The 23,250-nt window shown below is 54.5% G+C and overlaps 1 protein-coding gene across 7 annotated transcripts in view; it reads right to left on the bottom strand.

The window, feature by feature from the left end:
• Positions 1 to 23,250, bottom strand: part of get4 (guided entry of tail-anchored proteins factor 4) — an 83,438-nt gene that overhangs the window by 13,590 nt on the left and 46,598 nt on the right. For 3 of the 7 annotated variants that reach the window (XM_086001176.1, XM_086001171.1, XM_086001172.1), the window contains exons 3-8: positions 16,288 to 16,369; positions 11,603 to 11,752; positions 10,767 to 10,905; positions 8,594 to 8,734; positions 8,397 to 8,472; positions 1,281 to 1,353 (exon numbers count right to left, since the gene is read on the bottom strand). In XM_086001176.1, coding sequence (XP_085857302.1) covers positions 1,281 to 1,353; positions 8,397 to 8,472; positions 8,594 to 8,734; positions 10,767 to 10,905; positions 11,603 to 11,752; positions 16,288 to 16,369 — 661 coding nt within the window. Of the gene's footprint in view, positions 1 to 1,280; positions 1,354 to 4,379; positions 4,445 to 6,366; positions 6,434 to 7,929; positions 8,060 to 8,396; positions 8,473 to 8,593; positions 8,735 to 10,766; positions 10,906 to 11,602; positions 11,753 to 16,287; positions 16,370 to 23,250 lie in introns of those variants that run through there. The other 4 variants (XM_086001170.1, XM_086001169.1, XM_086001174.1 and 1 more) reach the window with 4 other exon arrangements.

Here is a 23,250-nt window from a genome sequence, read left to right as displayed (position 1 = left end):
TTCGATCATCAAGAAGAAAAAGAACACCAATGTTTTGGGGAGACCATCATCACCAAGTCACACACTATCCTGACTTGGACATATAGCGCTGTTCCTTCATCCCTGTTGGGTCAATATTGCCTACCTAACACGACTGTATAAGCACTATCACCATAAGGACTGCAGCGGTTCAAGAATATGGCCCAATACCACCTGCTCAAGGCAACAAGGATGGGCAATAAACACAGGCTTGCCAACGTCACCCACATCTCAAGAACAAATAAAAGAAAATATTATCAAGGCTAATTAAAACATTTACATGGGAATGTGGCTGAGCACAGGTGTTAGATTGTTCAAATCCACCCTTAATAGATGGGATTATAGTCTCCTCTATTTTCTGGCTGTAAAATAACTTTCAGCAATCTCACTTATAGGAACAGGAGGAGGCCATTCAGCCCCTCGAGCCTGTTCCGCCATTCAATTAGATCATGGCTGATCTTCACCTCAACCCCATCTACCCGCCTTTGTTCCAGATCCCTCGATACCCTTACCGAACAAAACTCTATCAATCTCAGTCTTGAAAATTTCAATTGACCCCCAACATGGGGAGAGATTTCCAATACCCTTTGTGTGAAAAAGTGCTTCCTGATTTAACTTCTAAATGGTCTAGCTCTAATTTTAACATTGTGTCCCCGTGTTCTGGATTCCCCACTAGAGAAAATAGTTTCTCTGTATCTACCCTATTGAATCACTTTAACATTTTAAAGACCTCGATTAGATCATCCCTCAACCTTCTAAACTCAAGGGAATACAAACCCAATTAGGCAGGGATGGATAACTCGAAACCCTTATGACACTCAAGAGTGCCACAGGATGGCCGATGTGAGAAACTAAAAAATGTCACACTGGTGCAGTACTGAGGTTGGACTAAGACAGACTCCTGGGGCAGAGTAGGTGGAGTTCAACACCATCTAACTGTGCTACACCTGACCAGCTATTGCCTGATCCTGACAGTGTTTCCCTGAAATGCAAATTGACAGTAATATCCTTCAGCCTTGATGAGCATAAAATTCAAAGAAATATATGCAAATCCTTTCTTTGTTCCAAGAGGTTGCAGTTTGTAGGTACAGTGACCCTAATGACCTAATGACGATATGATTTGGTTCTTTAACTGCCCTGTCTACATCTCAGTGAACATGAGTTACAGTTGCCATATACATGTTGGATGCAGGTGGATTAAACAGAGCTTAAGAAAATTAATCACTTAATTTACAATGTAAATGCCTTTATACTTAACTTACCTAATAATCCCCCATATGAGGAAGTCTGTCTTGGTGCAACTCCAAAGAAGATCTGACCTATTCGGTCAAGGTACTAGAATTTAAAAAAAGTACAAAATCAAAACCTGAAGACTTAATCTACTGAACTGAAAGGCAAGAAAACAAAGAGCATTAAGCAATCAGTAGCTACACAGACAAATGGGATTCTCCGAAATGAACGCTTTCACATATTTAATATAGTATTGCTATCCTGATGGTTACAGTTTACTTTTGATTAACACACTGTATATACAATTTGATTCCGTGTAAAATGCTTCATACACATCACTGTATGGAACTTTTGTTACTGCAAAAAATGAAAACTATACAAATGAATTTTAATCTGATTGAATGTGTTTTAAAAGTACTATGCTTTGTTCTACTGGAAATAATTAATTTTTAATGCACTGAAATGATTATAGATATCCCAGTGTAACAACAGAATTCATACAATATTATCTAGCAAGTTGAAATGACATGCCCATTTCAGCTAGTGTTCACTGGATTGCAGCCCAACAGGTACATCAACACATGTCTGGCACAAAATGGAGTATATACTGCTTTTAATTTACATGCTGTACGAATACAAAGGAAGTTGCATAACATATAGCTCCAGTAAGAGTACACTGAAAGCCACATATCCGTTTCTTAAAGTTGCAAAACATATTTTATTGTAATACAATTAATCCAGTCTTGGAACCCCTTGAATGTCTCAAACTCTCCTAGCAATAAGTCATTCAAACTTAATGTGCAACCATATCTAACCCCTTTCACATCCATCTTGCATCTCCTTCCCAGCAGTTTTACAACTTTTGTTAATTCACATCTGCCTCTCTGCTCCCTGACACATTTTTCATAGCTTATTAAAAAACCACATCATCATTTTTCATTAATACAAAAAGAAAATAATGCAGATGCTGGCAGCATTTTGTTTTTATTTCAGATTTCCAGCATCTGCAGTATTTTCTTTTTGTATTAGTGTTTAATTCACTGCCACCTCTCTTTCAGGAATGCCCACCTTGAAGAAGTTCTGCTCTTCTCTCCGACGGGATTTCCGTTTATCTCTTTTACCTTGTTCATCGTCATTGCTTTCTGTCTCCCTTCTCGTGTTTAATCAGGTATCTACCAAAACTCGCTTTCATAGCCACGTATATTTCCTCAGCAACTGTCTCCAGCCCCGACTTACTCCACGTGGATTCCAACTGAAATTCCACCCTTTGTGTTTTGGATCCACCCAGGACTACAGATATCTCCAAGATACAGGAAACTTTTTTTTATCCGGCACGGACGGGACCGGTTCATCAGAAATTGCGGATAACCGAACGCTATAGTAAAAGATACGGAGAGCTGACAGCTCCGAATAAAGCAACAAACCCTGTTGCTTAGCAACAAGTTCAGAACAATGGCCACAAGTTGCAAGCATCTCTGTAGCTTAGCAACAGCTGCAGCCACACCCTTGCACAGCAACAGATGGAGGAACGCGTCAATATGAAGTAAAACCTACTCCTGAATTTTGCCGGTTAACCGAGATTTCCGGTTATTTAGGTGCCGGTAAATCGAAAGTTTCCTGTATTCAGCTTTCCTCGAACCACTGAGATCCACGCTGAATGCCATGCGCAGCCACATGAACACTCTCGACCTCTCTCTTCAGCAGCACCAACTCACTTATCTCAAAGCTGTCCTGGTCCGCAGTTCCATTTCATCCTTCGCCTCATCCGGCGCTTTAACAAAAAACTTTTTTTCTTCCTTTCGGGTGTCAAGGATCGCAAGCTTCAACAACTCTTGGACACCAACGCCACTCCGTAACCTTCTTCCCCTTCACTTTCCTCTGACCCCATCCCTTCTCCCAATCTCACCCCCTGCCACGTTTCCACTATCCCCTCTGACCTTCCCCTCTCTGACCTCGAACGATCAGTCCTCAGCAAAGGCCTGAGCTTCATCCCCTTACGCCCCCACCTCAATGAATTTCGAGCTCGGCACGATGCTGAGCTCTTTTTCCACCGCCTTAGTCGCCGCGCCCACTTCCTTGACCAGGAGTCTTCCCCCCCGCACAGCTGACCCTTTCTCCCGCTTTCAGAATTCTCGTTCTACCTGGACCCCTCCCTCTGGCCTCTTAACCTCTCTAGATCTTTTCATTGCAAACTGCTGCCGTGACATTGGCCGTCTTCATTTCTCTGCTCCCCTCACTCACTCCAACTTACCTCCCTTTGAACTTGCAGCACTCCATTCTCTCAGATCCAACCCCGACATTGTCATTAAACCTGCTGACAAGGGTGGTGCTGTTGTTATTTGGCGAACCGACCTCCACCTAGTGGAAGCTGAACGCCAACTCTCCGACACCTCCTCCTACCTCCGCCTGGATCATGACCCTACTACCGAATATCAAGCCACCGTTTCCAAGGCTGTCACTGACCTCATCTCCTCTGAAGATCTTCCCCCCGTGGCCGCCAACCTCATAGTTCCCCAACCCCGCACAGCCCGCTTCTACCTCCTTCCCAAGATCCACAAACAGGACTGCCCTGGTAGACCCATCGTTTCAGCCTGTTCTTGCCCCACGGAACTTATCGCTTCCTATCTCGGCTCTATTTTTTCTCCCCTTGTCCAGTCTCTTCCCACCTACATCCGTGACTCTTCCGATGCCCTCCGCCACTTTAACAGTTTCCAGTTTCCTGGCCCCAACCGCCTCCTTTTCACCATGAACGTACAATCCCTCTACACCTCCATCCCCCACCAGGATGGCCTGAGGGCGCTCCACTTCTTCCTTGAACAATGGCCCAACCAGTCCCCATCCACCACCACCCTCCTCCGCCTGGCTGAACTTGTTCTCACATTGAACAACTTCTCCTTTGACTCCACTCATTTCCTCCAAATCAAAGGTGTTGCTATGGGAACCCGCATGGGTCCTAGCTATGCCTGCCTTTTCGTGGGATATGTGGAACACTCTTTGTTCCAGTCCTACTCAGGTCCCCTCCCTCACCTCTTTTTCCGGTACATTGATGACTGTATCGGTGCCGTTTCCTGCTCTCGCCCTGAACTAGATAATTTCATTCACTTTGCTTCCAATTTCCACTCTTCCCTCACCTTCACTTGGTCCATCTCCGACTCTTCCCTTCCCTTCCTCGGCTTCTCCGTCTCCATCTCCATCCCTGGGGATAGGTTATTGACAAACATTCACTACAAGCCCACGAACTCCCACAGCTACCTGGACTATACTTCCTCCCACCCAACCTCCTGTAAGGACTCTATTCCATTCTCCCAGTTTCTCTGTCTCTGTCGCATCTGCTCTGACGATGCCACCTTCCATACCAGTGCTTCCGACATGTCTTCCTTTTTCCTCAACCGAGGATTCCCCTCTACTGTGGTTGACACGGCCCTTGACCGTGTCCGTTCTATCTCCCGCACTTCTGCCTTCACCCCTGCCCCTCCCTCCCGGAACCACGATAGAGTTCCCCTTGTCCTCACCTTTCACCCCACCAGCCTCCACATTCAAAGGATCATCCTCCGCCATTTCCGCCACCTCCAGCATGATCCCACCACCAAACACATCTTCCCCTCACCTCCCCTTTCAGCATTCCGAAGGGACCACTCCTTCCGCGACACCCTGGTCCACTCCTCTATCACCCCCAACACCCCTTCCCCTTCACCCGGCACCTTCCCGTGCAAGTGCAGGAGATGCAACACATGCCCTTATACTTCCCCCCCTTCCCACTCTCCAGGGCCCCAAACACCCCATCCAGGTGAAACAGCGATTTACTTGTATTTCTTGCAATTTAGTATACTGTATTCGCTGTTCACGATGTGGTCTCCTCTACATTGGGGAGACCAAACGCAGATTGGGTGACCACTTTGCGGAACACCTCCTTTAAGTCGGTAGGGGGACCCCGAGCTCCCGGTCACCTGTCACTTTAATTCTCCGCTCCACTCCCACTCAGATCTCACCATCCTCGGCCTCCTGCATTGTTCCACTGAAGCTCAGCATAAGCTCGAGGAACAGCACCTCATCTTTCGATTAGGCACTTTACAGCCTTCTGGACTCAACATAGAGTTCAACAATTTCAGATCATAACCTCGGCCCCTATCATATATATATTTTTTATTATCCACTTTTTGTTTGTGCCTTCTGTTCTTCTCTCCCACATGGCAGCTGTCTTTCATTCTGCCAGCGCAATTTACACATCCTTTGTTTCTTAACCTGTCCCATTACCATCTCCTTTTGCCTTGAATATCTCTTAACGTCTCTTAACCTCTCCTGCCTTCTATCCTATCACAGACCTTCCCTTTTGTTCTTTCATCCCCTCCCCCCTTTCCCAGCCCCTACAGTTGCTTAAAAATCTGTTCCATTTCTTGCTTTTTTCCAGTTCTGACAAAAGGTTAGGACCTGAAACGTTAACTCTATTTCTCTCTTCACAGATGCTGCCTGACCTGCTGAGTATCTCCAGCATTTTCTGTTTTTATATCATTTTCCATTAGCATGGCTTCACTTCAGTTATGCCTACAATTCCATTTAACCAAAACGTTGAGTACGATGAGATGATTTCACTTACCCTTTTTTAGCTATAATAGACCCCATAATTTAAAGGTCAAGTGATGTCAATTTATATAATGCAACCTAAGTTTTGGATTGTCCCCTATGCTTTATTTATTCAAATAGTGTCACCAAAAACCGCCATCTGTCAGCTCATCAATTTATTGGTACAGAGCTTAATCCATTAAGGCAGTAATGATAGAAAAAATAACCTGGGGAAAAAGTTTTATTAAAGTCTTCTCTAGTTGTAGCAAATCAATAAAAATAGTTTAATGTGGTTATCTCATCAGTGATCCTCCCTATCAATTAGACAATTATGGGGAAGATTTCTATTGAGCAATGCCGGATGACATTTTAAACACACAATGCACAGGAAATCTTCCCAATAGTTTCTAGAAATCACTCATGGTCACAACACTATTAGCAACTGACAATTATTTCAGTCCACCAGAGGTTTCCATCAGTTTTACGATGAACATTTCCATGTATCTATAAACAGAAAATGCACATTGCTATGCACTAGTTGTATTAAAGCTTACTGACCTTACAATCCTCATTCAAATGGACTGACTCCTCCATACTCAAATGGGCATTTGCGTCCTGTTGCAGCCTGAAATGTGTGAATGGGAGAAAGAGGAAATAAGGGCTTCCTAATCCTCTTCATTATGCTTTCCCCCATTGATATTATGATCCAACTTTTATGTTACTAGCTTTAGGAATTCAAATAGCTTGCAGCAAGAGATAGGTGGAATTGGCTGTGTACATAGAATCAAAGAATAGAAGGAGGCCATTCAGCCCATCGTGCCATTTCTTTGAAAGAACTACCAATTAGTCCCACTCCCCCGCTCTTCCCCATATCCCTGCAAATGTTTCCACTTCAAGTATTTATCCAATTATCTTTTGAAAGTTACTATTGAATCTGCTTCCACCGCCCTTTCAGGCAGCGCATTCCACATCATAACAACTCACTGCGTAAAATTGTTTGTGAAGATCTTTGCATTGCAAGGTAAGCAATCGACTTTCATCACTTCTTTTCAGATCTCCAAACAAAAATACATAACTCATACTGAAAGTAGATCCTCCACAAAACAGCAATGGGGAATGGTGGAGAGCAGAAACAAAAACTCTAGTATCTGGTGCTGGATCAGTATTGGCCTATAATCAGTGGAGACAGCAAGATTAAAAAGAATTAGGCCCAATCACAGAAGCAATCTGCTCTTTGGTCTTTACCTATGCCTTATGACGTGCAACAGCTAATAGACTTAGTTGGAAATGGGGCCATTTTCATGCCCCAGGTAGGTACAGCACGCCTCTGAGGCCTGCACCTACTGCAGACACAGGCTCAGCTTCGATTCCCCCCCCCCCACCCCCCGGGAAATTACAGGACAATGCAAAGAGAACAGAGACCCAATGAGACTGGTTCCCGCCCCCTTTTTTCTGATCTTTGCGCTCTGGAAACAGGCACCCCTCAGGGCCAAAGGTCAGGAAAGTCGGCCCCATGTGCCCCTCTGTTGATCAGTCACCTATTAGATTATGACCTCAGTGCATTTTGAGGAGTGACATCAACACCAATGAAAGTCTCTCGGGGCGGGGGAGTGATGAGAGTTAAAAAGGGTGTGTAAAAGCAACTGACCTTGAGATTCCAAAACAGAAACTCGAGGTCCCGTCATTCACTACGGTTTGTTTTAGAAAAAAGCCTTGCTCTGCACTGCACTCGTGTTAGTCTGGAAATTCTAAAACAATGATGCATTTCTGGACAGAGAAAGGATGAATATTGTAAGAAGGTGGGTAGGTGGGGTATCTCTCTGATAAAGAGATGGGCCGTTATCTGCCATTAATAATTCTCAGGTTCTTTATGAAGCAGAAGTTGTGTCACATGAAATAAACTGCTGCAGGGCTGAAAAAATAAAAAGATTATATTGTACACAGTCATGATCTCACTATATCAAGGAAAAGCTACGAGTATGAGGAGGATCAGGGATGCCTGAATTTCTCTTTTCTCTTCAGGCATACAGCAGGAGGTGAATTTCCATTTGTGAGGGGGGGGGGGGTGGGGGGGGGGAGTCCTGAGAAGGAGATAAGAACATCAAATCTAACACACACAAGCTACAAGGTTATCTGCATTTTAGTACCTGCGAATATGCAACTTGTACAAAAACTGGCCTTGAATTTGTTGGGGAACTCAACAACCGCACCACAGTCCTTACGATGGTTAACATACTGGTAAATTCTTCCACTTTTGGTGTAAAACATTCCACAGACAAACATTAATCAGGGGGGTGGGGTGGTAATATATATTTTTAAATCTCTGAAAGTAATAATTTAACTGGCTATGCATGTCAGACCAAGCTAATCTCTTAATTTTCCTAAACTCTTTTAGGATATTTTCAGAAGTGCCTATTTAAGGTATTGCTGATAGGCATTCAGATACGAGCCTGAATGAAGTGTTTTGAAAAGCTCAGGCTTTTTTATTTTGCTTTCCATTCACATAATTCCTACAAAACAATTAAAAAAGTTAATCTTGGTTCCACTCAACTTGAACAAATGCAGCATGGGAATAGTTAGCAACTCACCTCAATGTACATTGGATCTCTCTTTAAAGATGGCTGATACTGTTCACATAACACTGTAAAAACGGTTAGTTTCCCCCTTCAGCGTAAAACAAAGTACAACGATTAGAATGTTGGGCAAGCTTAAGTATTTTTTTAATTTTTTTTTTTTTTTTTTTTTTTTTAAGTACTACATTCTTTTATATAAAGAAAATACCTACCCCTCAACAGCAAGTAATAAGAACCAAATAAAGTTTAACAAAGGCTGTACAAATGGAGGTCCTTGTTCTATACAAGGATGCTTCTCTGTGTAAGTTGTGAAGACCAGTGATGCAGTGTTTTTATTTTTTAAGCAAAGAAATCTGAAAAAATAATAAAAATCAGAATCATATTCAGAAAAGGCATTTCTACTCATCTGTGGCATTAGTACTAACAAATGTGCGACACCGAGACTGTTTTACTGACGTTTGAATAAACATGCAGCATAGTGTCACTTTCATACCGGATTCAATTATACAGTACATTAACTCTTTAATGGCCAGAAAAGAATTTCAACTCAACTCAAAAATGTAAAGGTTTTTGGATATTTATGAATGTGCAAATGTTACTTTCTTTTTATAACTTAAAAATATTCTACATTCCAAAGTCACAGAATATCAACGCTGTTAACAGCAGCTATATGAGCTTTCTGGAAAAAAAAAGTTACCAGTCAAATGTACTACTGTGTTGAATGTAGTAAATCTGAGCTACCAGCATATTACACATGAATCTGAAGCTTTGGCAGGAGAAGGAGGGGACAACTGCAAAATTTGCATTTAAAAGTGTCAAGTAAAAATCTAGAATTCACATCATTTAATTTTCCTGAAAACAGTGTTCGGTCTCAGTGGAGCTCTTCCACTGAATGGCACCACACGCTGAATAAACAGTAGGAGCATGGCTATGATTCAGTGTATAACATGGTCAGGATACCAATCTAATAACAAAAGCAATACATCAGCAATGCTGAAACCATACAGTTGGCCTTTGCAACACTGTAGAGAACACACCATAACTTTGTGACTCAGTCTACTAAGAGAAAAGAAACATCATTATTATTGTATGCTTTTATGTGGCACCCAAAAACAAGTAATAGAGGATTGTTAACTCCATTCATTTGAAAATGACAATTTTCTCTGCTCCTCTCCTGAACATGCCAACTCTCATTGGGATACTGTTCAAAGGGCACAATCAAATGACTCCTTTGATCTGAGGGCTTTGATTGAAAACACACACAGAGTACTTTACCTTTTTTATACCAGACGCTCAGTGTACTTTTTTGTTGTGTTGTTTTATAAATTGTACAGGTGAAAGCCCAAGTAAAACTGCAAACAGCTGTGGTATGGTTACCATGGGCTTTTCTAAATATTTTTCCAAAAATGTAAGATACATTAAAAAAAGGCAGCCCTGAGCGGAGAATTTCGAATGAAGTACATAGAAGTACATAGTACTTACAGCACAGAAACAGACCATTCGGCCAAACTGGTCTATGCCGGTGTTTATGCTCCACTCGAGCCTCCTCCCACCCCTCTTCATTATTAATATATTTTTAGTGACTTAATCTGTCTAAGCACATTCAAGGAATGCATTTTTAAATCCCAACACACTCAATTTACAAAGTGCATGAAGATCATTGGCTGTATAATGATGCGAGTCCACCTGCATTCTTGTTTTGTTGCTGGTATCCTTTCAAGTGCCTAGTAGAAAACTCTCCAGGGGAATATAGTCCACTGTGCACTGCAGTACAATTATCTCTCATGTTACTCTCCAGTGTGGACCTGGGTTAAAAGAGCCAAGATTTGCACCAAGCTAGTACAATCAGCCTGATCACAGAAATCACAGAAACCACACAGTGCAGATAGAGGCCATTTCGGCCCATCGAGCCTGCACCGACACATATCCCACCCGGTCCCCGTAACCCCTACACCAACACATATCCCACCCTATCCCCCTAACACTAAGGGTCAATTTATCATAGCCAATCAACCTAACCCGCACATCTTTGGACTGTGGGAGGAAACCGGAGCACCCGGAGTAAACCCACGCAAACACGGGGAGAATGTGCAAACTCCACACAGACAGTCGCCCGAGGCTGGATTCGAACCCGGGTCCCTGGCGCTGTGAGGCAACAGTGCTAACCACTATGCCACTGTGCTGTACAGCTCCAAACGGAGTTGAAGCCAAAAAAAAAATCCACACAATAGAAATCTGGGAGTCAGATTCAGCTAGGATCACTCAATAATATAAATGCAATTGCGCAGGGCTATTATTACACTATAAAGAGGGCAATCTAGCATATTGAAATTAGAAGAAACATCTTTTACACCTTTCTTTCTTGCTTGCTTACAAAATACTTACTGTAAGACTGCCTGAGCCACAAACATGTCCACTTCATTCCGGTAGCCCTTTGAGGCAGAATATTCTATTAACATGTTTGCACATCCATCCCCATCTGCTGAATGCAGGAAGTGATACCGAGATTCACTATAGTTTTGTTCTGGAAAGAGAATGTAAAATCATTGTATGTAAGCAATGAATTTGACAAAATAATTTAAAGCATGTTCTGTTGATTGTCTATGTATACGATAACTAAACACGTAAACAGCTTGAGCACTACTTCCCACTGAGACTTAATGATTTCATCAGATTCTATCAACTCAACCTTATATAGAACTATATTTTGGCAGTAGAAAGGATGGTAGCTAATTTCATCATTACTTTGGGACCAATATTGTATTTTTAAATTGAATCAGAGATAAGCTGCGACAAAATACCAAAATTGCTATCCACTAATTTTTCCAATGTACAATGATGAGCATTATAAGTAATTCATGCAGGATATATATAATGGCTATTTTGTGTGAAGGCTGGAGAGTGTGGGCAGCAGCATCCACTTTCTCAAAAACATTAAAAAGACTCAAGATTAAATTTATAATAAAGTGCCTGAGATCAAACAGACCACAAGCCATTGTTAAACCTAGCTTCACACTAGTTGGGAGTTTGACCCCATCCAGTAGGAAGTGCGAGCAGTGTGCGCTGGCTCCTGGACAGGCTGTCTCATTGCTTGGCTTTAGCGTGCTTGGGTATGAGATAAAAACCTGACACCAGAGTTCTACTGTCACCTGAAACCACTTCAGATCAACACAGAAATGGCAGAATGACTGCAGCTTGGATTTTGCTCGCCCTAGCCTCACCTTTCCACAGTGTGACTGCTAGCAGCTGATGTAGTTTAGCATGGCCGAGTTTGGCTGAACCTCCACTGGACCACTTCAAAGCTCTGGATACAAATGCTGCTCTCTCAGGAGAGAGTGGATCCATTAGACTAAAAAGTTTACCAAGATTTTCTGAAAGACATAAAATGTTTTGCAACTGTTTTACTAAATTCTGCAGGGTGATTGGAAATAAAGACAAAATATTACATCATGCCAAAATCTGCACTTGGGCAAGTACATGAAACAAGTAAATCGTCCGACCTTTCTAGATGAAGGAGGAAATGCAGTTATGTAAAGGATCTAAAATGTGACAGTATCTAAACACTTTCAAAAACCAGTATGTGGCTCTGCCGAAATAAGGGAAGAAATAAATTTTCTTTGAGCTTCAGTGGAGGCTTGGCAACATTTTCATTATCCTCACATAAAGTATAGGAATAAGCAATTTCAAAAAAAAAATCGGATGTATAAAACACAAAGTATGAGGTTTGGAAAATGGCAAGTTAAATGCTTCTGTGACCATCCAGTTATCCAGTTTGGAGAAACCAATAAAACACTACATTTTTTTAACATTATTTATATATTAGTTGGTGGGAAAATACATTTTTAAAATCTCTGGATAGTTACACTAACTGGACAAATCCAAGTATTAATTCCACATAATTCAAAATACATTTGAGCAAAAAAAGCCCTTTGTGCTCATCACCTAAAGACTAGAAACAGTAATAAAGCAAAAGCAAGATACTGCGGATAATGTAGGTTGCGCTGCGTATAACAAAAGGTGCGCAATGGCCAACACTGGCGTACCTGGAGTATCACAGAAATCACACAGAATCACAGAAACCCCACAGTGCAGATAGAGGCCATTTCGGCCCATCGAGCCTGCACCGACACATATCCCACCCGATCCCCGTAACCCCTACACCAACACATATCCCACCCTATCCCCGTAACCCCACGTATTTAATCCCCCTAACACTAAGGGTCAATTTATCCGCACATCTTTGGACTGTGGGAGGAAACCGGAGCACCCGGAGGAAACCCACGCAAACACGGGGAGAATGTGCAAACTCCACACAGACAGTCGCCCGAGGCCGGATTCGAACCCGAGTCCCTGGCGCTGTGAGGCAACAGTGCTAACCACTATGCCACCGTGCTGAGGTTACCTGTTAGATGTTCAACCTTAAATCATTTTAAAATAGTTGGGGTCACAGGATAGCAACAGGAACCCATGCCTAATTGCTGCCCTAGCTGAAATTAGCTAGCCCAGCGCTAGTAAATTGTTCCTTCAGAACGTCACGTATCAATAGTTCATCAAAACACGATGTGAAGTTTTGAAATACAAAACCTCCTCTGAAACTGTTCACTATATTGACTATTTACCGTAATTTAAAAAAAATCAAATTTAAGTGGAAGATTGAAGTCATATTACGGCCAACAATATTAAGGCTGAACTCTGAGTCTAATAGTAAATACATGCTGGTGGGTCACTGGGTTGTTGGAACTGGTCAGTACAGGTAGACTACCCTTTATCCGAACTTCCGAAAACCGAAACCCTCTAAAAACCGAAGGTTTTTTCGTTCAGCATAAGTCGTGCGCATGACCCGCCGCGGACCCCCGCCGGCCCCGACCCCCGCCAACCCCCCCGCGGACCCCCGCCGGCCCCGACCCCCGCTGACCCCCCCGCCGACCCCGACCCCCGCCGACTTACGCTGAGCGTCAGCGTAATTCGTGCGCACGACCCCCCGCCGCCGACCCCCCCTGGCCCCGACCCCCGCCGACCCCCCCACGGACCCCCGCCGGCCCCGACCCCCGCCAACCCCCCCGCGGACCCCCGCTGGCCCCGACCCCCCCGCTGACCCCGACCCCCGCCGACCCCCGCCGACTTACGCTGAGCGTCAGCGTAAGTCGTGCGCGCGACCCCCCGCCGACCCACCTTCCGAAATCCGAAATTCTCCGAAAACCGAAACACGGCTGGTCCCGAGGTTTTCGGATAAAGGATAGTCTACCTGTACATATAAGGGATGTTTGAATAAATGGAGTCTGAACAGACCAATTGCTTTGGTCCAAAAACTCTACTACACAGAAGAATTTTAATGGTCGGGCAACAAGCATCAAAAAGGGTCTCAACGTAACCAATCAGTAAAATATGGTGCTTCCAAAGGAAGGTATGGAAGCTGTAGTACAGTAATTCAGGGGTCACCAGTATACTCCTGGAATGAAATCAGCTGTGATTTAACAAGCCACTCATTAAAATCAATTTTGTACTAGGTTTATGTTATACAGCACCAGCCGGGGGAAGTTGCTAACATGCCAATGTGCAGCTGCTGAATTCAGAAGTGCAAACACAAATGCTGCCCAGCCCCAATGTCAGGTGATCTGAACAATTTGCCTTAATCCTTGTTTACAACGCGAGCCAGGTTCAGCAATCCAATCCACTCAGAATTACCCATCCATGCTGATTTGCACCTCCTCCAAATAGAAATATCTGTAATACTTCTGATAAAGCACAAATACATGTTTAATTGTTGCAAGGCAACATACAGGATCACCGGCAGTGTGGAAAAGGGCAAACAGCTTCAAAGTTGATGAGGGGAAAAAGGAAATGGAAAAGACTGTCTGGTTGTTTCAGGTCAGAAGTGTCAGCTGCGGCTCAGTGGGTAGCACTCTCACCTCTGGGTCAGAAGGTTGTGGGTTAAAGTCCCACTCCAGAGGCTTGAGCACAAAATCCAAGCCGACACTCCCAGTGCAGTGCTGAGGGAGTGCTGCACTGTCAGAGGTGCCGTCTTTTGGATGAGATGTTAAACAGAGGCCCCGTCTGCCCTCTCAGGTAGATGTAAAAGATCCCACAGCCACTATTTTGAAGAAGGGCAGGGGAGTTCTCCCCGGTGTCCTGGCCAATATTTATCACTCAATCAACATCACAAAAACAGATGATCTGGTCATTATCACATTGCTGTTTGTGGGAGCTTGCTGTGCTCAAATTGGCTGCCAAGTTTCCTACATTCTGTGCTCAAATTGGCTGCCAAGTTTCCTACATTATAACAGTGACTACACTCTAAAAGTACTTCATTGGCTGTAAAGCACTTTGGGACATGCTGAGGTGGTGAAAGACGTTATATAAATGCAAGTCTATCTTTCTGCCAGTGGTTACTGGCAAGCTGCTTGCATCCACACCAGCACAGGACCAGCAACCTGATGCTCAGCTAGTTCATGCTGGTGCAGAACTGGTTGTTTGACCAGTTCATGAGGGCAGGCTGACAATTTTCAGGAAAAATCAAATATTTATTTTCCACTACAAACATCCTGCAGTATAGATAAAAACTTAAGAATCTGCAAATACTGGAAGTTTGAAGCAAAACATGAAAATGCAGGTCAATCAGCATCTGTGAAGAGAAAAGACAACTTAACATTCTGAATGTAATCCTCCATCAGAACTGCTGAACAGAGCGTTACACCCCAGACGTGAACAGGCCCTTTCTCTTTACAGCTGCTGACAGAGCTACAATGTATTTCCAGTATTTTTTTAACACATCTACCAGGCAAGAGGAGAAATGATGTTGAAATATGTAAGGACTATGGCCAATCTGACTGCCATTTGGTCTTCATATTAAAACAGCAGAAAAACAACACAGGCTTGTTTTGAGAAAGTAAAACAGGAATGGCCTTCTGCAAAATCATTACGCCCAAAAATGCAATTTGGGCAGCTTTTTGGAACAGCAACTTTTGAAAAACTAGGGCTCACCAATTCACTACCCAGCACAAGGGAGATAAATGGCACAAGCTACAGGCCACAACAGCAACCTTGACATATTTAGCAAAAATTTCTCACAAATTAAACAGGCTTGCAGGTTGAACTTTGTGAAAAAAGGGAAGAAATATAAATCACTGTATCTAATCGACATCCATCAAGTCACTAACTGAACCATTTCATCCCTTTAAGAGCGTTTCTACTTTAAAAAAAAGTGTGTCTCTGGTCATTTCTGAACAATATAACATTTATTACTGAAACAAAATACGTCTGTTCATCATTCTTTACGTCTCTCATTTCTTCCACATCATTTTTCTTTTCCGTTTGCAACGTAGCCGTGTCAATCGACACAGAAAGCTTATTAACAGTGGTGGACGGGAATCAGCCATACCCAATCCCGCTCCAGCTGGCATCCACACACATTCACTTTCTAGCAGCCGGGATTAGATTTCAAACTGGCTTTTTCCCTCCTTAACCTGCACAGCAGCCAATGAAAGTGCCCCACTAACAGGTTGGCTGCAAACAACAAGCTCAGGGACTTAACTTTGGACCTTCTTGGTCCGTATGGATAATAAACGCCGGCATGGACTGGTTGGGCCGAATGGCCTGTTTCCGTGCCGTATATCCGATGTAATCCGATGTATGCTTCAACACCACACCAAGCACTGGGATTACTAACTGAGCCACGAGCAGGGACATGCAGAAATACACGCGTTCTTGCCTAATAAGGAACTCAGCTAATAGTAACCAGCCGAAAGCTCCGATTCCAAAATAGAAAATAAATATAACTCATGGTGAAGATGGCATACCAAGTTCATTTTCTTCTATTTCTGTCATGAAACTAACATTAATGATATTTTATTATCTGTAGAAATGATGGAAGAGTAAAAAAGGAAAAAAGTGTCAACATTTTACTTACCTAAGAGTTCATCTGTAACCTTTGCTTCTGACTTTTCCAAGGACTCTAACACTAGCATAGATAAATCAGCAGCACTGTTCAGCTGTACCAAGAAAACACAAACATTAATATCTTGAGAGAAAGTTCTCATCTTCAGAAAGTAAACACCACAATAAAACAGACTTCTGGCACCCAAAAGTTATGGTGCAGCAACATCTTGGGTGCCTTGTCTAAAAATCTATTCACTAAACTGACTCAATATATTTGAAGCAAAATACAGCAGATACTGGAAATCTGAAATAAACAGAAAATGCTGGAAACACACAGCAGGTCAGGCAGCATCTGTGGAGAGAGAAACAGAGTTAACGTTTCAGGTCGATGGCCCTTCGTCAGAACTGGAAAAAGTTAGAGATGTAACAGATTTTTAAGCAAGTGTAGGGGCAAAGAAAGGGAGGAGGGGAGGAAAGAACAAAAGGGAAGGTCTGTGATGGGGTGGAAGGCAGGAGAGATTAAATGACAAAAGGGTTGATTGTACAAAGCAAAATGAGATGGTAATGGGACAAGTAAAGAAACAAAAGATGAGTCTAGAAGAGGTGTAAATGGGAATGGCAGAAACATCAACAACTTCCATGTGATAAAATAGGGGCCGAGGGGGCGGGCGGGCGCGAGCGAGCGAGGGGGCGGGCGGGCACGAGCGAGCGAGGGGGCGGGCGCGAGCGAGGGAGGGGGCGGGCGCGAGCGAGGGAGGGGGCGGGCGCGAGCGAGGGAGGGGGCGGGCGCGAGCGAGGGAGGGGGCGGGCGCGAGCGAGCGAGGGAGGGGGCGGGCGCGAGCGAGCGAGGGAGGGGGCGGGCGCGAGCGAGCGAGGGAGGGGGCGGGCGCGAGCGAGCGAGGGAGGGGGCGGGCGCGAGCGAGCGAGGGAGGGGGCGGGCGCGAGCGAGCGAGGGAGGGGGCGGGCGCGAGCGAGCGAGGGAGGGGGCGGGCGCGAGCGAGCGAGGGAGGGGGCGGGCGCGAGCGAGCGAGGGAGGGGGCGGGCGCGAGCGAGCGAGGGAGGGGGCGGGCGCGAGCGAGCGAGGGAGGGGGCGGGCGCGAGCGAGCGAGGGAGGGGGCGGGCGCGAGCGAGCGAGGGAGGGGGCGGGCGCGAGCGAGCGAGGGAGGGGGCGGGCGCGAGCGAGCGAGGGAGGGGGCGGGCGCGAGCGAGCGAGGGAGGGGGCGGGCGCGAGCGAGCGAGGGAGGGGGCGGGCGCGAGCGAGCGAGGGAGGGCGCGAGCGAGCGAGGGAGGGGGCGGGCGCGAGCGAGCGAGGGAGGGGGCGGGCGCGAGCGAGCGAGGGAGGGGGCGGGCGCGAGCGAGCGAGGGAGGGGGCGGGCGCGAGCGAGCGAGGGAGGGGGCGGGCGCGAGCGAGCGAGGGAGGGGGCGGGCGCGAGCGAGCGAGGGAGGGGGCGGGCGCGAGCGAGCGAGGGAGGGGGCGGGCGCGAGCGAGCGAGGGAGGGGGCGGGCGCGAGCGAGCGAGGGAGGGGGCGGGCGCGAGCGAGCGAGGGAGGGGGCGGGCGCGAGCGAGCGAGGGAGGGGGCGGGCGCGAGCGAGCGAGGGAGGGGGCGGGCGCGAGCGAGCGAGGGAGGGGGCGGGCTGCGAGCGAGCGAGGGAGGGGGGCGGGCGCGAGCGAGCGAGGGAGGGGGCGGGCGCGAGCGAGCGAGGGAGGGGGCGGGCGCGAGCGAGCGAGGAGGGGGCGGGCGCGAGCGAGCGAGGAGGGGGCGGGCGCGAGCGAGCGAGGGAGGGAGGGGGCGGGCGCGAGCGAGCGAGGGAGGGATGCGCGAGCGAGCGAGGGAGGGGGCGGGCGCGAGCGAGCGAGGGAGGGGGCGGGCGCGAGCGAGCGAGGGAGGGGGCGGGCGCGAGCGAGCGAGGGAGGGGGCGGGCGCGAGCGAGCGAGGGAGGGGGCGGGCGCGAGCGAGCGAGGGAGGGGGCGGGCGCGAGCGAGCGAGGGAGGGGGCGGGCGCGAGCGAGCGAGGGAGGGGGCGGGCGCGAGCGAGCGAGGGAGGGGGCGGGAGCGAGGGAGGGGGCGGGCGCGAGCGAGCGAGGGAGGGGGCGGGCGCGAGCGAGCGGGCGCGAGCGAGCGAGGGAGGGGCGGGCGCAAGCGAGCGAGGGAGGGGCGGGCGCGAGCGAGCGAGGGAGGGGCGGGCGCAAGCGAGCGAGGGAGGGGGCGGGCGCGAGCGAGGGAGGGGGCGGGCGCGAGCGAGGGAGGGGGCGGGCGCGAGCGAGGGAGGGGGCGGGCGCGAGCGAGGGAGGGGGCGGGCGCGAGCGAGGGAGGGGCGGGCGCGAGCGAGGGAGGGGGCGGGCGCGAGCGAGGGAGGGGGCGGGCGCGAGCGAGGGAGGGGGCGGGCGCGAGCGAGGGAGGGGGCGGGCGCGAGCGAGCGAGGGAGGGGGCGGGCGCGAGCGAGCGAGGGAGGGGGGCGGGCGCGAGCGAGCGAGGGAGGGGGCGGGCGCGAGCGAGCGAGGGAGGGGGCGGGCGCGAGCGAGCGAGGGAGGGGGCGGGCGCGAGCGAGCGAGGGAGGGGGCGGGCGCGAGGGAGGGAGGGGGCGGGCGCGAGCGAGCGAGGGAGGGGGCGGGCGCGAGCGAGCGAGGGAGGGGGCGGGGCGCGAGCGAGCGAGGGAGGGGGCGGGCGCGAGCGAGCGAGGGAGGGGGCGGGCGCGAGCGAGCGAGGGAGGGGGCGGGCGCGAGCGAGCGAGGGAGGGGGCGGGCGCGAGCGAGCGAGGGAGGGGGCGGGCGCGAGCGAGCGAGGGAGGGGGCGGGCGCGAGCGAGGGGGCGGGCGCGAGCGAGGGAGGGGGCGGGCGCGAGCGAGCGAGGGAGGGGGCTGGCGCGAGCGAGCGAGGGAGGGGGCTGGCGCGAGCGAGCGAGGGAGGGGGCGGGCGCGAGCGAGCGAGGGAGGGGGCGGGCGCGAGCGAGCGAGGGAGGGGGCGAGCGAGCGAGGGAGGGGGCGGGCGCGAGCGAGCGAGGGAGGGGGCGGGCGCGAGCGAGCGAGGGAGGGGGCGGGCGCGAGCGAGCGAGGGAGGGGGCGGGCGCGAGCGAGCGAGGGAGGGGGCGGGCGCGAGCGAGCGAGGGAGGGGGCGGGCGCGAGCGAGCGAGGGAGGGGGCGGGCGCGAGCGAGCGAGGGAGGGGGCGGGCGCGAGCGAGCGAGGGAGGGGGCGGGCGCGAGCGAGCGAGGGAGGGGGCGGGCGCGAGCGAGCGAGGGAGGGGGCGGGCGCGAGCGAGCGAGGGAGGGGGCGGGCGCGAGCGAGCGAGGGAGGGGGCGGGCGCGAGCGAGCGAGGGAGGGGGGCGGGCGCGAGCGAGCGAGGGAGGGGGCGGGCGCGAGCGAGCGAGGGAGGGGGCGGGCGCGAGCGAGCGAGGGAGGGGGCGGGCGCGAGCGAGCGAGGGAGGGGGCGGGCGCGAGCGAGCGAGGGAGGGGGCGGGCGCGAGCGAGCGAGGGAGGGGGCGGGCGCGAGCGAGCGAGGGAGGGGGCGGGGCGCGAGCGAGCGAGGGAGGGGGCGGGCGCGAGCGAGCGAGGGAGGGGGCGGGCGCGAGCGAGCGAGGGAGGGGGCGGGCGCGAGCGAGGAGGAGGGCGGGCGCGAGCGAGGAGGGGGCGGGCGCGAGCGAGCGAGGGAGGGGGCGGGCGCGAGCGAGCGAGGGAGGGGGCGGGCGCGAGCGAGCGAGGGAGGGGGCGGGCGCGAGCGAGCGAGCGGAGGGGGCGGGCGCGAGCGAGCGAGGGAGGGGGCGGGCGCGAGCGAGCGAGCGGGAGGGGGCGGGCGCGAGCGAGCGAGGGAGGGGGCGGGCGCGAGCGAGCGGGCGGGCGCGAGCGAGCGAGGGAGGGGGCGCGGGCGCGAGCGAGCGAGGGAGGGGGCGGGCGCGAGCGAGCGAGGGAGGGGGCGGGCGCGAGCGAGCGAGGGAGGGGCGGGCGCGAGCGAGCGAGGGAGGGGGCGGGCGCGAGCGAGCGAGGGAGGGGGCGGCGCGAGCGAGCGAGGGAGGGGGCGGGCGCGAGCGAGCGAGGGAGGGGGCGGGCGCGAGCGAGCGAGGGAGGGGCGGGCGAGCGAGCGAGGGGGCGGGCGCGAGCGAGCGAGGGAGGGGGCGGGCGCGAGCGAGCGAGGGAGGGGGCGGGCGCGAGGCGAGCGAGGGAGGGGGCGGGCGCGAGCGAGCGGCGGGCGCGAGCGAGCGAGGGAGGGGGCGGGCGCGAGCGAGCGAGGGAGGGGGCGGGCGCGAGCGAGCGAGGGAGGGGGCGGGCGCGAGCGAGCGAGGGAGGGGGCGGGCGCGAGCGAGCGAGGGAGGGGGCGGGCGCGAGCGAGCGAGGGAGGGGGCGGGCGCGAGCGAGCGAGGGAGGGGGCGGGCGCGAGCGAGCGAGGGAGGGGCGGGCGCGAGCGAGCGAGGGAGGGGGCGGGCGCGAGCGAGCGAGGGAGGGGGCGGGCGCGAGCGAGCGAGGGAGGGGGCGGGCGCGAGCGAGCGAGGGAGGGGGCGGGCGCGAGCGAGCGAGGGAGGGGGCGGGCGCGAGCGAGCGAGGGAGGGGGCGGGCGCGAGCGAGCGAGGGAGGGGGCGGGCGCGAGCGAGCGAGGGAGGGGGCGGGCGCGAGCGAGCGAGGGAGGGGGCGGGCGCGAGCGAGCGAGGGAGGGGGCGGGCGCGAGCGAGCGAGGAGGGGGCGGGCGCGAGCGAGCGAGGGAGGGGGCGGGCGCGAGCGAGCGAGGGAGGGGGCGGGCGCGAGCGAGCGAGGGAGGGGGCGGGCGCGAGCGAGCTAGGGAGGGGGCGGGCGCGAGCGAGCGAGGGAGGGGCGGCGCGAGCGAGCGGCGGCGCGAGCGAGCGAGGGAGGGGGCGGGCGCGAGCGAGCGAGGGAGGGGGCGGGCGCGAGCGAGCGAGGGAGGGGGCGGGCGCGAGCGAGCGAGGGAGGGGGCGGGCGCGAGCGAGCGAGGGGGCCGGCGCGAGCGAGCGAGGGAGGGGGCGGGCGCGAGCGAGCGAGGGAGGGGGCGGGGCGCGAGCGAGCGAGGGAGGGGGCGGGCTGCGAGCGAGCGAGGGAGGGGGCGGGCGCGAGCGAGCGAGGGAGGGGGCGGGCGCGAGCGAGCGAGGGAGGGGGCGGGCGCGAGCGAGCGAGGGAGGGGGCGGGCGCGAGCGAGCGAGGGAGGGGGCGGGCGCGAGCGAGCGAGGGAGGGGGCGGGCGCGAGCGAGCGAGGGGGGGGCGGGCGCGAGCGAGCGAGGGAGGGGGCGGGCGCGAGCGAGCGAGGGAGGGGGCGGGCGCGAGCGAGCGAGGGAGGGGGCGGGCGCGAGCGAGCGAGGGAGGGGGCGGGCGCGAGCGAGCGAGGGAGGGGGCGGGCGCGAGCGAGCGAGGGAGGGGGCGGGCGCGAGCGAGCGAGGGAGGGGGCGGGCGCGAGCGAGCGAGGGAGGGGGCGGGCGCGAGCGAGCGAGGGAGGGGGCGGGCGCGAGCGAGCGAGGGAGGGGGCGGGCGCGAGCGAGGGAGGGGGAGGGGGCGGGCGCGAGCGAGGGAGGGGGCGGGCGCGAGCGAGCGGGCGGGCGCGAGCGAGCGAGGGAGGGGGCGGGCGCGAGCGAGCGAGCGGGAGGGGGCGGGCGCGAGCGAGCGGGTGGCGCGAGCGAGCAGGCGCGAGCGAGGGGGGGGCGGGCGCGAGCGAGCGAGGGGGGGGGGCGGCGCGAGCGAGCGAGGGGCGGGCGGGCGGGCGCGAGCGAGGGGGGCGGGCGCGAGCGAGCGAGGGGGGGCGGGCGCGAGCGAGCGAGGGGGGGGCGGGCGCGAGCGAGCGAGGGGGGGCGGGCGCGAGCGAGCGAGGGGGGGCGGGCGCGAGCGAGCGAGGGGGGCGGCGCGAGCGAGCGAGGGGGGGCGGGCGCGAGCGAGCGAGGGGGGGCGGGCGCGAGCGAGCGAGGGGGGGGCGGGCGCGAGCGAGCGAGGGGGGGCGGGCGCGAGCGAGCGAGGGGGGGGCGGGCGCGAGCGAGCGAGGGAGGGGGCGGGCGCGAGCGAGCGAGGGAGGGGGCGGGCGCGAGCGAGCGAGGGAGGGCGCGGGCGCGAGCGAGCGAGGGAGGGCGCGGGGCGCGAGCGAGCGAGGGAGGGGGCGGGGCGCGAGCGAGCGAGGGAGGGGGCGGGCGCGAGCGAGCGAGGGAGGGGGGCGGGCGCGAGCGAGCGAGGGAGGGGGCGGGCGCGAGCGAGCGAGGGAGGGGGCGGGCGCGAGCGAGCGAGGGAGGGGGCGGGCGCGAGCGAGCGAGGGAGGGAGGGGCGGAGCGAGGAGGGAGGGGGCGGGCGCGAGCGAGCGAGGGGGGGCGGGCGGGCGCGAGCGAGGGGGGGGCGGGCGCGAGCGAGCGAGGGGGGGCGGGCGGCGAGCGAGCGAGGGGGGGCGGGCGCGAGCGAGCGAGGGGGGGCGGGCGCGAGCGAGCGAGGGGGGGGCGGGCGCGAGCGAGCGAGGGGGGGCGGGCGCGAGCGAGCGAGGGGGGGCGGGCGCGAGCGAGCGAGGGGGCGGCGGGCGCGAGCGAGCGAGGGGGGCGGGCGCGAGCGAGCGGGCGGGCGCGAGCGAGCGAGCGCGAGCGAGCGAGGGGGCGGGCGCGAGCGAGCGAGGGGGGGGCGGGCGCGAGCGAGCGAGGGAGGGGCAGGCGCGAGCGAGGGGGCGGGCGCGAGCGAGGGAGGGAGGGGGGCGGGCGCGAGCGAGCGAGGGAGGGGGCGGGCGCGAGCGAGCGAGGAGGGGGCGGGCGCGAGCGAGCGAGGGAGGGGGCGGGCGCGAGCGAGCGAGCGAGGGGCGGGCGCGAGCGAGCGAGCGAGGGGGGCGGGCGCGAGCGAGCGAGGGAGGGGGCGGGCGCGAGCGAGCGAGGGAGGGGGCGGCGCGAGCGAGCGAGGGAGGGGGGCGGGCGCGAGCGAGGGAGGGGGGGCGGGCGCGAGCGAGGGAGGGGGGGCGGGCGCGAGCGAGCGAGGGAGGGAGGGGGCCGGGGGAGCGAGAGGGCGCGCGTGCGCGAGGGCGGCCGGGGGAGCGAGAGGGCGC

This window comes from Somniosus microcephalus, chromosome 11 (assembly GCF_052327205.1).
Source record: "Somniosus microcephalus isolate GS21.2 chromosome 11, FLI_Smic_1.0, whole genome shotgun sequence".
Classification (NCBI taxonomy): Eukaryota; Metazoa; Chordata; class Chondrichthyes; order Squaliformes; family Somniosidae; genus Somniosus; species Somniosus microcephalus.
The sequence above is the reverse complement of the archived record's forward strand: the minus strand, read 5'-3'. Positions and strand labels throughout refer to the sequence as shown.